We start from the raw sequence: 12,925 nt of genomic DNA on the forward strand, positions 1-12,925 counted from the left end.
CGCATATAACGTGGCAAAGACGATTGCTGCGGTGGCTGCGCTCGCCACTTGCGAGTAGAAATCACGCCAACAATTAGCTATTTCGAGCATGGTTTTATAACAGGCCCACTTTAGAAGCCACTTCATTCTTTAGTTGGCTTCTGTTGCCGCCATCAGCAGTGAATGAGGCGAGTGCCTCCACCCTGGCTGAAAAAAAAAAGAAGACTGGGGTGATTGTATTGGCGCGGAACATGCTCATCGGCCCCGATTCGCCGGATCTGCCGCGTGGTCATGACGTATCCACTACTGGCACTTTCATTGGTTGCGGCCGTACGAACGACATGGTAGATGCACGACCCGTTGCAACCTTTAGGGGAAGGCGAAAACTCGGCGCTATCTCTTCACTGCGCCCGAACTGTAGGCCAGCATGCTGCAGCACAGCCAAGTTAGCGCGCGGTGCACTCTACCGTAGCTGTTTCCTGCGGGAGCTACGACGCGTTCGGTTCCCGTGCCTGCCGCGCCAAAGCCCGCTGAAAGCCGCCGGCACGCTGCTGCCCCGTGAGGGTGGACTGTAGAGCATCCACTTTTCACAAGCGTAGTGTAACCAACGAGAACTGCAGACGTGTGACGTGCACGCGCTTACGCCGGACTATGTGCATGCCTTAACCAGGAGCTTCTGAGATTTTACAGGATTAGCATCTATTGATATCTAAAGCAGCTTTAGTGGCACCTGCGTCAGATCTTATCCTGCGTTTATTATGTTTTAAGGTAAAAAACTATTGGCCAGTAAACTCGCTCCAACGCAGGGTTCGATCCCACCGCGAGGATGTGTGATCTGCTGTGGTGACTTACTGGCTAAGGCGCTTCGCTTCTAAGAAGGTCGTCGCGAGATCAAATCGCCGTGGCTGCGGCCACATTTCGATGGGGGCGAAATGCGAAAAAAAAGCACCTGTGTGGCGTGCATTAAGGGCACGTTGAAGAACGCCATGTAGTCAGAATTGTTACGGAGGGCGCAACTACGTTTCTTATTTTCCGATCGTGTTTTTGGCAAGTGAAACCATACAATTTAAATAAGTTTATAACCTTGACGTGGAAGTCATGCCATCGACGGCGTTGTCGTTCTGAAGGAATAATTATTGTTGCTGTGCCGCGTCGTCGTCAAGGTCTTGATTTTGTCGTCCGCGTCGTCGTTTTCGCGCTATAGCTATCGCAGTTCTGAATAGCGCCTAAAGACACGTTCCTCGGAGTGGCTCGGCGCAATTCCTCGTTCTAACTGCGTTTTATTCATTTCTTAGACTTCAGCGGTTTCGAAAGTATTGCCTCCGTAGTCTCAAATGATCTTAGACTGGAAGCTCTTTCTCTACTCCATATGATTATGATGATGATGATAATGATTTAATGGCCTCCCCTTTAAAACGGGGTGGTGACAGTCGCCTAGCCTGTGTTATTTAATCAGGCATACTATAGCATGTCCACCGCGTTGAAAACAGCACACCGCCGAGAAGAGACTACACGTGATCATGAGGAGCAGTAACCACTTCTGTCAACCGCTACCATTTGCTTTCTTGAGCTGAGGTGGGGTACTGAGCAGAGGACCGTTCTAGATTAGGGGACCTTGAGGCGATTAAACTGAAGGTTTCAAGTTGCAAATTTGCACAACGTCTTAAGAGGTACGTCGTAAGCAGGGCTCAAATTAATTTCGACTACCGGGCTTATTCATTGTGCGCTTAAATCTAAGTAAATGCGAATTTTATAACGATGAAGCGCAAAACACGGAATCAAATGAAGGCGAGACGGACGGGACAAGTGGTTGCACGTCCGTTTCGCGTTCATTCGGTTCTATGCTTAGTCTTGTAATGTATACGCGAATTATATCATTTCGTCACCTTCGAAATGCGACCACCGAGCCGCGTAATCGAACCCGCGATCTTGTACTCAGCCGCACGAGTACGTAGTCACTCAACCACTACGGTGGGTTACGAAAGCGTCGCAACTCGCAGAAAGGGCGAATAAAATTTGCCTTTCCTATCGTCCTTGCATGCTGCGATTGTATGCGTGGTTCTTCCACTTCTGGTCCGAACGCGCAGCGTGCGCAGGTCGTTCACGGCACATACTCCCTCGTTAGTGAAGCGGGAAACGGAATACAGGGGCCGCCGGAAGCAGCCAGCGACAACGAACAGCGCTGAGGCTATGAAGCGTGGCGTCGATGCCTTCCGGTGGCGGTCGCTTCTGCTCTCTCTGAAAGACGCGTAACACACGGAAGCGGAGAGAAGGTAGGCTATAGAGCACTTCCCCCACCCTGACGCAAGGCCCACTCTTTTCACCGTGTTTGTTTATCTTGATGAGCCGCAGTCCAAGAGCGGAACACAAAAGCGGATGCCTGCCGCAGTGGATACGGGTTGCGGGCTGATTTGTTTATCACTCGGTGTAAAATTAGTTTTCAGCTCAAGTCATGGCCACTGACCACGTCTGTATGCGCACAAGTGGAACTCGAGGTGTCTGTGAAGCATTCGTTGAGTGGGGTCGCATTGTCGCTGCAGGTAGTGCTGTGCGTGATTCGTCGATGTAGACCGTGCTTTATCGTGTTCTTCTGGTGTAAATTCCCAGCCTGCGCACCTGTATGCACGATCAATTGCAATGACCTTCTCTCGGAGCCTCACATCGACGTTGGAATAGCCGAATTCAAAACTGGATTTTCCTTGGGTGACGTTGCAACCTTCGCCGTATAGTAAATTATTCGTGCTCCGTTTCCGATCAACGTGTTCTATTCTTGGTCTTCACTGCATTGCACAAGCGGTCGCTGGTGAAGCTGCGGACTTTTTCTATGCCGTGGATGTTTTTTTTTTGTGTAATGCGCTGACTGGGCAGCATGTCTCGCCTTACGACATGTGATTGGGATTGTACTTCAAATGCAATGCCTTCAGGGATTAAAATCAAGATTGTTGGAAGTGAATATGCAAGAACCTGGACTGTACTTTCTTCCGGAAAGGTCAACTGCAAATATGCAGAGGAGCATTCCCTAACGGAGCAAATGCGTCCAGAGTGTAAACGAGTAAATCATTTATAAGCTCCCCGGAAAGCAACATTGTGCACCCTTCAGTTGCTGCACGGTTCCTCGAGAAAGCTGACGACAGGCTGTAGTGTGCAGAGCACGCGCGCGGAAGTCGACGTCGCTTGGTAAAGATGACCTCTATGGCGGAACGCATGCCATGTGCTGCATTGAAAAAAGGTACGTCTCTCCCAGCGTGCCTAAATGCTGTCATTCAGGTGGTTGCCATCATGCGAATGGCATGGCACGGTATTGAAATGTAGCGTTAAGAAAGTTGAAACATTTTCTGAAGGGTCATGGACTGTTTAGAAAAAAAGAAACATAAATCTCGGAGCGCTGCTGCAAATACTATAAATATAACAGGAATATTGTGCAGCATAGATGGCTACACAGTTGAAGAGCGAGGCGACGCACATTGACTGTGCCTAGAAGGCAGGGAACTTCTGAATTTTTGGTGGGTCTTGTGCTTGCAGCGCTGAGGATGCTATGAAATTTCTCTATGCAGGTCCTTTTTTAACATACGTAAGTGCATTTGTGATTGCTATGGTCTGGAGCAATGTTTCCATACGCCTTGTTACAAGAACGGAACAGAGCATTATGCTATTGCTGTACTTGCGCAGTTCTGACGAATAGTTCGCATCCTAGTATCTTGAAAGTATTGAAACGAAATTTTACATCAGACGCTCTGAAAGATTCACTGCTTAAAAATAACGTTCAATTAAATATAAAATAGTATAACACACAGAATGGATCATTGCTGTAAGCGTCAAGATATATCTTGAACTCCCGATATGAAATCGTTAATTACGGTACATAGTTTACTAGAGAATAAGTGAGTTCAAAGATTTTATTGTGTTTGTGAGTAATGCCGCAGCCTTCTAATTGCCACAGTAGTATATAATGCCAATCTGTGTCAAATGCTTTTCTGATATGTAAAATGAAAGCAGTATTGCCCTTTCATTTTTATGTATGGCAGAATAATGTACTGTGAAAGGTTAGTGTGGCTGTAGATACAGACTTTTTTAAAGAAAGTCATTGTCTTGTTCACCAACAATAGTATTTTCCTAATTAACTTGTTCAAATGTGCGACAACGTCGAATAATCAATTTGTTGGGTACTTTATTTTTTTTGGCACATTGCCAACAAGTTTGCCACTTTACTGTGCAAAACATCGCCAAACTGGTCCAGAATGGTATCGCCAGAAATTTCTGGGGCCGAATTCACAAAACTTGTTGTTCTTAAGTGCTCCTTGGCATTTGCCAGCCGCCTTCGCTAATGATATGTCCAACACCACCATTGGCTGGTAGCAGCTTCTACGAACAGTTTTAGCGTTAGAATGTTTTTGTGAATTCGGCCCCTGATTCGGGATGGTTTCAACACGTCAAACGAAAGAGCGATTCGATTAAGTTTCGCCTCCAGTTTTTATTTCAGTTTCAGGCTTTCCGTCGCCCTATCTTATAGAGTGCATCACGTAGGTGCGATTTTTCACTGTTAACATTTGTTATAAGGTATTTCAGTTAAATCGATGACCTTGTATTATGCTGGGGAAAACGCTCAGATAAATAGTTCATTCCTAAAAAAGATAGACATATCACACTTTGGTCCTGGTGTTACGTGTGAGCTTCGTAGCGAAAATAGTAAGCAATTTCATAATCCCAAAATTATTGATTGCCCTCACACGTCATCAAAATCAAATAGAAGTGAAAAGGGATTCTACCCGTGTGACACACCATGTTCTGATCAGCTCACGAGAGAAACCACAACATTGTGCGGAACAAAGGCTGTTAGAACGTCTTTCCAGCCCCACGTTGCAGCAAGACCACTGATTCAGGTCAACTGGGCCTCTCAACCAATTCCTGGCTTCAGTTTCGAACATGTCTCGAAGACTAATTAAGAATTAGAAAGGTGACCTCAGGACCGCAAGGAAAGTAGCCTGCGCCTTTCATTGTGTCGTCATACATGCATGGCTTACTTCAAGAACATGACTTGGCAAAAGGGTGCGAGATTTCTTGGTCCTTTGAAGCTCCCTCAGGACCGAAAGGAAAATAGCCTGCGTCTTCCATTGTGCTGTCTTACATGGATGGCTTATTTCAAAAACATGACATGGCAAAAGGGTGCGAGACTTCGTGGTCCTTTGAAGCTCCGAATATGCGGAAGTGTTGGTTGTGGGAACGGATTTGAGTAAGTCATTTTGCTGTATTTTTGTCTTCGTATCATTGTTTTACTTAGCGTAAAGTTACCACGGAAACATCGCTTTGTCAATTTTTGGTTGACTAAATCATTCCTGTTTTCAACTCTTTGTATGATTCAACGTTTTGGCATAACCAAAAGCTATGTTTAATTACACGTTCAGGATTTGTGGTAGCTTTGTTGCGGCTGCCTCGATGAAATTTATTTTTTGTTTCCTCAATTTCATTTTTAATCATTTCTTTTCGTATTTGCCCCATTTTCTGATTCGTTATCTATTGGAATGAACTCCCTTCACACTCAATATGTGGAGGGAGTTCATTAGCATTATGCATTATGTAAACCAGTTTCTTTGTTTCCTATGACCCCTTACGGGCAAACCTTCCAACATGAGCATGTGCAACAGCCGAACAAGAGACTGCCCCGGCATAGCGGGATGGGAAACGAGAAATCCGCAACACTTGGATGCTTGAGACCACTTTCACAAGCTTGCGTTGCCGTATACACTCAATGTGACTTTTAACAAAGCAAGTGCGGTTTAGCGCCTTTTTCTCAGCGCTGCTTTAGAGCCGGCAGCTGTTATAAAATCATTCTTTTTTAATTGTTTTATTTCCTGCCGCCGCCAGTGTGCGCCGCTGGAATCCCAGAGCACTTTGCCAGAATTTTATGAAAGAAAACTTGCAATGCATCTCGAGCATTCAAACTGCTCATCTACAAACAGCCAATCAAGCACAGGGCATCTCAGCGACTGCGCCATGCTGCGGCAAAGAATACGGCGCCTGGACAACACTGTCACTTGCGTCTTGAGCGCTCATTAATATAATTTGCTGACGCCAAGCTCTGCAACTTATACACACAGGAGCGCTGAAGCGAAAGAATGTAGATGAAAAGTGTGGCAAGAAGGCGATAGCCTGCATAGGTTGTAGATGCAGAGCCTTGGATTTAGTCACACATTGCCAGTCTGGAAGATGAGCCAAGAATCAGGTAGCTTAAAATAAACTAACCCGTGCAAAAACAAACATGACAACTTATAGTAGCTAGTTTAAAACAGAAGAAATTGGAAAATGAAACAATATTAAACAACTTGAACTTGATTTGGTACAAACAATCTATTTAGAATTTAAATCGCAGTGACCTACGAAAAATTCCTGGACGGCGGCGTGAACCTTCAGCACAATGCACTCAAGAGCTGAGGCACAGAAGGATAGCAAATTTTGTGCTGTTAATTGTAATTCGATAAGGCGAAGCGGCATTTCTAGGTTCGCTTTCTTAAGATGACAAAATCGTCGACAATAAATGAAAATGTTTTCATGATCTTTTGTTTCCAGAAAAAAGAACAAATCTCTTGGGTGTGCAAGGTCAGCCTGATGCAAATAAAAATTTTTTCATTGTATCATAGCCTACTAAGAGCTACTTAAGTTCTTTTGCTTGGCACACATTGGATTTCAAGGGCTTGAGAAACTTGCATCGAATGTCATTTGAATGTATTGATATTCAGTCTTCAGTGACAGGAGCTTTACTAAAGTTTGCTTAATGGCCAGCGTCACACTTAACGCACTCAAATTCCTCTGTGAGCTCGCAGGTTTTCTACTCGTGCGGGCATCTGCAACGCTGCATCATTGTTCTCCAACTTTGCGCACTTATAGCGTCATTGGAGCGCTTCATGTGTTAAACGGCATACTATTGCAATGAGAAAGAAACAACTCAACTTCTTCCTATCTTGTCAGCGCTTCACTGTTACGGGAAACAGATTCTGGAAGTTCCTTTCACAAACGGACCATGGACTCTGCATATTGTACCCCTTTCTGGCAGAGCCTAGGCTCGGTGATCCAGCTACAACAGTGTCTGATCCACCGTCCTTTCTTATTCAGTCAAATAGATAGCCCTTCTAAATTTGCATCTATTTATATCTCCCTATCTTTGTCTTACTTTTGAAATATTGAAAAACTATTTTAATGCTTCCTATTTTCTTTTCACACCAGCATCTAAATTTCCTTTCCACATCGCTTACTCTATATGAGTCCTCAAAGTTTATTTCTTATTGTGGGCGTGGGCATGAGCCACATGGGTGTTGGATAAGAAGCATATGAATAACTATGTAGTCGTAGGCCAGGAATTGAATCTTTTTGAGTGGGAACGTGGGTGTGAAACTTTATTGGAACCAGCGGATTGAGGACGTGGGCCGAGGCCGCGCCAGGGGCTGTCGAGAGTTCCTGTCTCCCAGCCGCCTCTCGAGCTCGCTGCATTACCCTTACTTGGTATTGCAGATCTGAGCTGGTCAGCGCGGCTTTCCACCACGCCCCAAGCGATTGTGAGGAGACTGTATTTTTAACGCGATGGCGTCAAGGGCTTCGTGTCGCAGAAAATAAGGCGTCGGCAACCGGCGTTCGATGTCGGCATGTGGCGGAGGAAATCATCCCCATGCAGGCCCTCCACGTGGTGCAAGGTTTTGGTGAACAAAAATTGAATTTCTCAGTGAAATCTATCAAAAAAATGGTAAAGTAGGACTTTACCATTCGGCGTCAGATTCGCCGTTGGATTGTTTACCGATCGGCGTCGGATTGTAATTTGAATGTACGAGAAAACCAAATTTTGGTACGAGAAAACTCAAACACAAACACCTTTTCCAACATTTCTACCAGACCTACAGCCGCGCGTTCGGGTACTTGACTTGCGACAATAATATCCAGATGGCGCTCGCATCCTAGGCAGGTCAAATGGGGACTTCGCCTGCTATAATTCGTTTTGATCGGGCCCCATGTCGCAGAAAATACGGTGTCGGTGTCGGCGTCAACGGCGTCCAATAATGCTATCGCATTCCACTCTTAAGGGCGAAGCTTAAGCATACTCAAACTTTTATATTGTACATGTGCGGATTCCCATATAATGTGTTCTAGGGTGGCGTGTTTTTTCTATATAGTTTACACAAGTTATCTGGGTACAGTTTGGGGTAGATGTGATGTAGGTGCACCGGGTTCCGGAAGGTTCTGGTTTGAAGGCGCCTCCAGTCAACCACCTCAGATCTGTATAATTTGGAGCTAGGAGGTGGGGATCTGCACCTCGACTTTTGGTAGAAGCGCGTGACGTCGCAGAATCTGAACGTTCTGCCCCTCTCCTTCCAGGTCCCTCCTCCCGTTCCTTCCGGCGAAGCTTCTTCGCGAGCGCGGTAAATGAGACCTTGCGCGACGCGGTGGGCTTCCTCATTGAGGTTGGAATCGGGGGACTCACAGAAGGTGTGGGCTGAGGTCCAAATGATGTATCTCTCTTCGAATTCATTTGATGATATGAGCTGGGTTTTTCCGTGGAGTACGTTAGGGGCCTCGGACAACATTCTTTTCGCGCGTAGTTTCTGATAGCCGAGTGCGAGTCGCTGATGACGTACCTACATTTGGGGGAAATGAAGGTCTGAGAGATCTCTACTTCTTATGCGATTTCAGTATTGTTAGAGCATATCGAGCACGTGCCAAAGACTTTCAGGTCATCGTTTTCATCATTGTTCGGCTTACATCAACTCGGCTAGGCAGGCAAAGTTTTGAATAACTCAATATGCTGCCAAATTTACTCTCTCATCGTCTTCAGATTTTCGTCGTTTCCGTTTTCCATGGAACAAAAATTGGTGTCTCTTAAAGCAATTGGAGGTATCTCTAAGAAAACGAGCTGCTGTATTTCGCCGTTATAGTTTTGTTTACACAGGTCTGGGTGCTTGTGTCTCCTGCGTTTCATATTTATGTATTTTGTTCTAGTGGGCATTTTTCTATGCTGCACTGCTTTTCAAGGCAAAGAAAACGTTTACAAAAGTTTCGCTATCTTGGACGATAGCTAACTTCGCCATCTATTATTTCCTTGGGACATCATCTCTTAACTTCAGTCGCACGAAAGCCGGTATTCAAGTTTTTATGTCCGTGAAGTACACAAAGCGATTACCTTGTCAACTTTGCAATATGCTTTACTGCTTGCTTACTTTCATTTTTTTATTTTACATTAGTGGATCTAAAGAATCGTTTAGCTTTCCTCTCATTCCTGTATTCTTTTTCTCTTATCAACGTTCAAATATATTTTTCTTATAAATTATTATGACATTCAAGAAAAAAAGGCCGCTTATAAAACTGCCTGCTTTTTGGCCAATCTACATTGTTTGAAAACAAAACAAAACAGGTTTATGGGTCACTTTTTTGTTAGTGTTTTTTTTTCTGTTACTAAACAATCTTTTCTTAACGATGCTAATGTGTTGCGGTGGGTGAAATTGGCGACGACAGCACCGATTTTCTTGTTTCCCGAAAGAAAAGAGGCTAATAATTGTGCAACTCCAGCGCAGGCAAGGTAATGGTCACTTCTGTATGACATGCGATTGTAACGCCCTGTCCAGCTTCAATAAACATAAAACCTACGAAGAAAATAGAACTGCTAACAACGTCTCGCGTCCAGCGCGCGCAGGGGTTTTGACTGCATTCGCTATACGAAGTGCGCGGTACTGCTCTAATACTCTCTAGTGAAACCAAGTCATTCTCCGCCTCACCAACCCGTGCAACCTCCTTTTCAGCTCACGAATGGTCAGGCCTGCGCCGTAGAACATGGCTAAAGGTCGGCGCGTGCACAGCCACTGGCGTTATGCTGCTACCACTGATCTACGGTAAGCGGAACCTTCTTCTTGCATGCTATTTTGTCTGAAAATTTGATCTGTAGCACTAACTACACCTTTTTAAAATAGGGAGTTTTTATAATTAGGATACTCATACTCATGGTTGCACAAGCGCTGAGGCCAAGGACTCAATAGTATCAAGCCGCAAGACACACAGCTTGCATAATATCCACAGAATAGCTCCTCTTGTGGGTGTGCAGTACACATTTACGGACGCGCTGAATGTGAATAAATAGTAGATTTATAGCATACGCCTAAAGGGCCTACTTACATGATATTTCACTCTCCGTGTTTGCTTAGAATGAACATACGGAACTTCTAAACACTAGAAAAAAAACTCGCTCGCCTCAGAGCGCCCTAAATAATTTAATATTGACGCGTACTCTATGTAGACGTTTAAACGACGATGACAATATGTGCTTTAACTGACTGCGAGTAGTAGGACAGGGTAATTCGAAGACGAAGAAGATGTGTTTGTGCTGGTGATTCTTAACAAGCGGGTATGTGCCAATAACTCCAAGGCTCTACCTCTACCTCTTAACAAGCTGTTCCGCCATCTTGTTCAACGTGTTGTCTCTTGTTCGCGTTGACATGTGACACTGGTGGAAGTGCTTGGTACACAACCCCGCCTGATGATCCGGACTCCTCCTGGAAGCCGTTCATTCAGCCCATCTCCAATAACTCCTGTGCATTGCTTCAGTCGGTGGTTGCTACGCCTTGCTCCCGAGCTCAACCCCCTGCAAGAACGCTCGTCCGGGCCCTGTCTACCTCTGTCAATAGCGACCACCAGCGCGCCAAAGGTTCCACGAGTTCCACAAGACAGCTCTACTCACAGTCCATCCCAGGTAACCCTTCTGCAACCACTGGTTCCCGATCGCTTTCATGGTGGCGCACATGAAGACGTTGAATACTGGCTTGACCAGTACGAACGTGTTGCGAAGGTCAGTGGGTGGACTGCTCAACAAAAGCTCTCACACGTGTATTTCTCCCTTGACGGTAGTGTTCGCACGTGGTTTGAGAACCGTGAACCCAACATTGCCACATGGAATAATTTCCAACATCAGCTCAATGAAACATTTGCGAGTGTTGATCGACGGGACCGTGCCCAGCAACTAATTGAGTTGCGCTCCCAGAAACCCAATCAAACTGTGGCAATGTTTGCCGAGGACATGGCGCGCCTGTGTCGTAGAGCTGACCCTCACATACCTCAGGAAAAGAATTTGCGCTACCTTATGCGTGGCATAAAAGACGAACTATTCGCCGGATTTGTGCGCAATCCACCGGGTACCGTGGCTGATTTTACAAAGGAAGCGATGTCTCAGCACAACATTCTCTATGAAAAATCGGGCCACCTCTGCTGCTGTGCCTCTCTGGATAGCTTTTGTTTCGGCGTAGCGAGTAAGATAGTCAGTTGCTACAATATCCAAGCGGTTACCATTAGTAGAAGTAGGAAGCGGACCCAAAAGTTCCATTCCGATCTGGTCAAATGACGTTTGCAGTACTTGAACGGGTTGCAGCAAACCGGCTGGTTTCATTGGAGGTGACTTGCGCCGCTGACAATCTAGGCAGGTCCGAACGTGATGTTTCATGGCAACGGACAGTCCTGACCAATAGTATCTTTGTCGCACTCCGTTCAGTGGCCGCGTATATCCTAGATCCCCAGAAGTGACCTCATTCTGGCATGCTTCCAGTACTTCACTACGAACAGTAGTAGTAACGACGAGCAAATAGCTTGATCCGCTCGATGAGAAGTTCATTTTCTATACAGCTTTGTTCCTTAAGAAAAACGATGATAACCCTCTTACGAAAGCTTTAGCTGCTGTCTGAGTTCGTCCGTTCAAGAAATTATTGAGGCCAAGCAACTCAGGGTTGTCACGTGGTTGTTGTGCAATGGTAGACGTGTCGAGAAGACCAAGGAATGCTGTTTCCTCTTCATCGGTCGAAGGAGCTCAATCTATGGGTGACCGAGAAAGGCAGTCAGCGTCGGTATGCCGTTTCCCTGACTTGTGCAGGACCGTCTTATCAAACTCTTGCAGTCTCAGGCTCCAACGTGCTAATCGCCCGGATGGATCTTTCAGATTTGTCAGCCAGCAAGGCGAATGATGGTCGCTGATGGCCTTGAAATGGCGACCGTACAAATAAGGGCGAAATTTTGTAACCGCCCATACCACGGCGAGACACTCTCAGTAATTTGGTTCTGTGCGTGAGAGCGTTCTGCTTGCATAAGCGATCACTATTTCTGTGTTCTCTTGACACTGCCAAGCACAGCTCAGAGACCAACATTGCTGGCATAAGTGTGAAGCATTGTCAGAACTGCCTCGTCAAAGTGGACAAGCACAGGGGTCGTTTGTAAACGGTTCCGCAAATCATGAAATGCAGCTTGCTGTTCGTCGCCCTATACAAACGCAACGTCATCTCTCGTGAGGCGAGTTAACGGCGACGCAATGCGAGCAAAGTCTGCAATAAACCGCCGATAATATGCGCAGAGGCCGAGAAAGCGCCTTTTGGCAGCCTTTTTATATGAAGGAACAGGTAACTTTGCGACAACGGCACTTTTTTCAGGATCCAGGTGGACTCCCGCGTGACTGAGGACATGGCCAAGGAACTCTGGCTCCTATAAGCAAAAGTGCCATTTCTCTGGCTTTAGGGTGAAGCCGGCGGGCCGTATAGACTGCAGAACCGGTTCAAGCCGTTCAAGGTGCTCTTTAAACTTTGCGGAAAACACTATGACATCGTCGAGATAGACTAAGCAGGTTTTCCACTTCATCCCCGAAAGCACGGTATCCATAAGCCGTTGAAAAGGAGGAGGTGCAGAGCACACGCCGAAAGGCAAGACCTTAAATTCGTTTAGTCCATCCATCTGGCGTGACAAAAGCGGTTTTCTCACGGTCTCTGGGGTCTACTCAATTTGGCAATACCCGCTTTTTAAGTCCATTGAAGAGAAATAACGCGCGTTTCGAAGCCTATCAAGTTAATCGTCTATGCGGGGAAGCGGATACACGTCTTTTTTCGTCACCTGATTTAGCTTTCGATAATCCACACAAAAACGCAGGCTGCCGTCCTTATTCTTT

At 45.9% G+C, this 12,925-nt stretch overlaps 1 protein-coding gene across 1 annotated transcript in view; it reads left to right on the top strand.

The window, feature by feature from the left end:
• Positions 1 to 2,361: 2,361 nt before the first annotated feature.
• The window catches only part of LOC119449050 (galactosylgalactosylxylosylprotein 3-beta-glucuronosyltransferase S-like), a 29,276-nt gene continuing 18,712 nt past the window's right edge, over positions 2,362 to 12,925 (top strand). The window contains exons 1-2 of the mRNA XM_049666219.1: positions 2,362 to 3,208; positions 9,756 to 9,845. Of these exons, the coding sequence (XP_049522176.1) occupies positions 3,163 to 3,208; positions 9,756 to 9,845 (136 nt within the window). The 5' untranslated portion in view covers positions 2,362 to 3,162. The remainder of the gene's footprint in view (positions 3,209 to 9,755; positions 9,846 to 12,925) is intronic.

This window comes from Dermacentor silvarum, chromosome 4, assembly GCF_013339745.2.
Source record: "Dermacentor silvarum isolate Dsil-2018 chromosome 4, BIME_Dsil_1.4, whole genome shotgun sequence".
Taxonomy (NCBI): Eukaryota; Metazoa; Arthropoda; class Arachnida; order Ixodida; family Ixodidae; genus Dermacentor; species Dermacentor silvarum.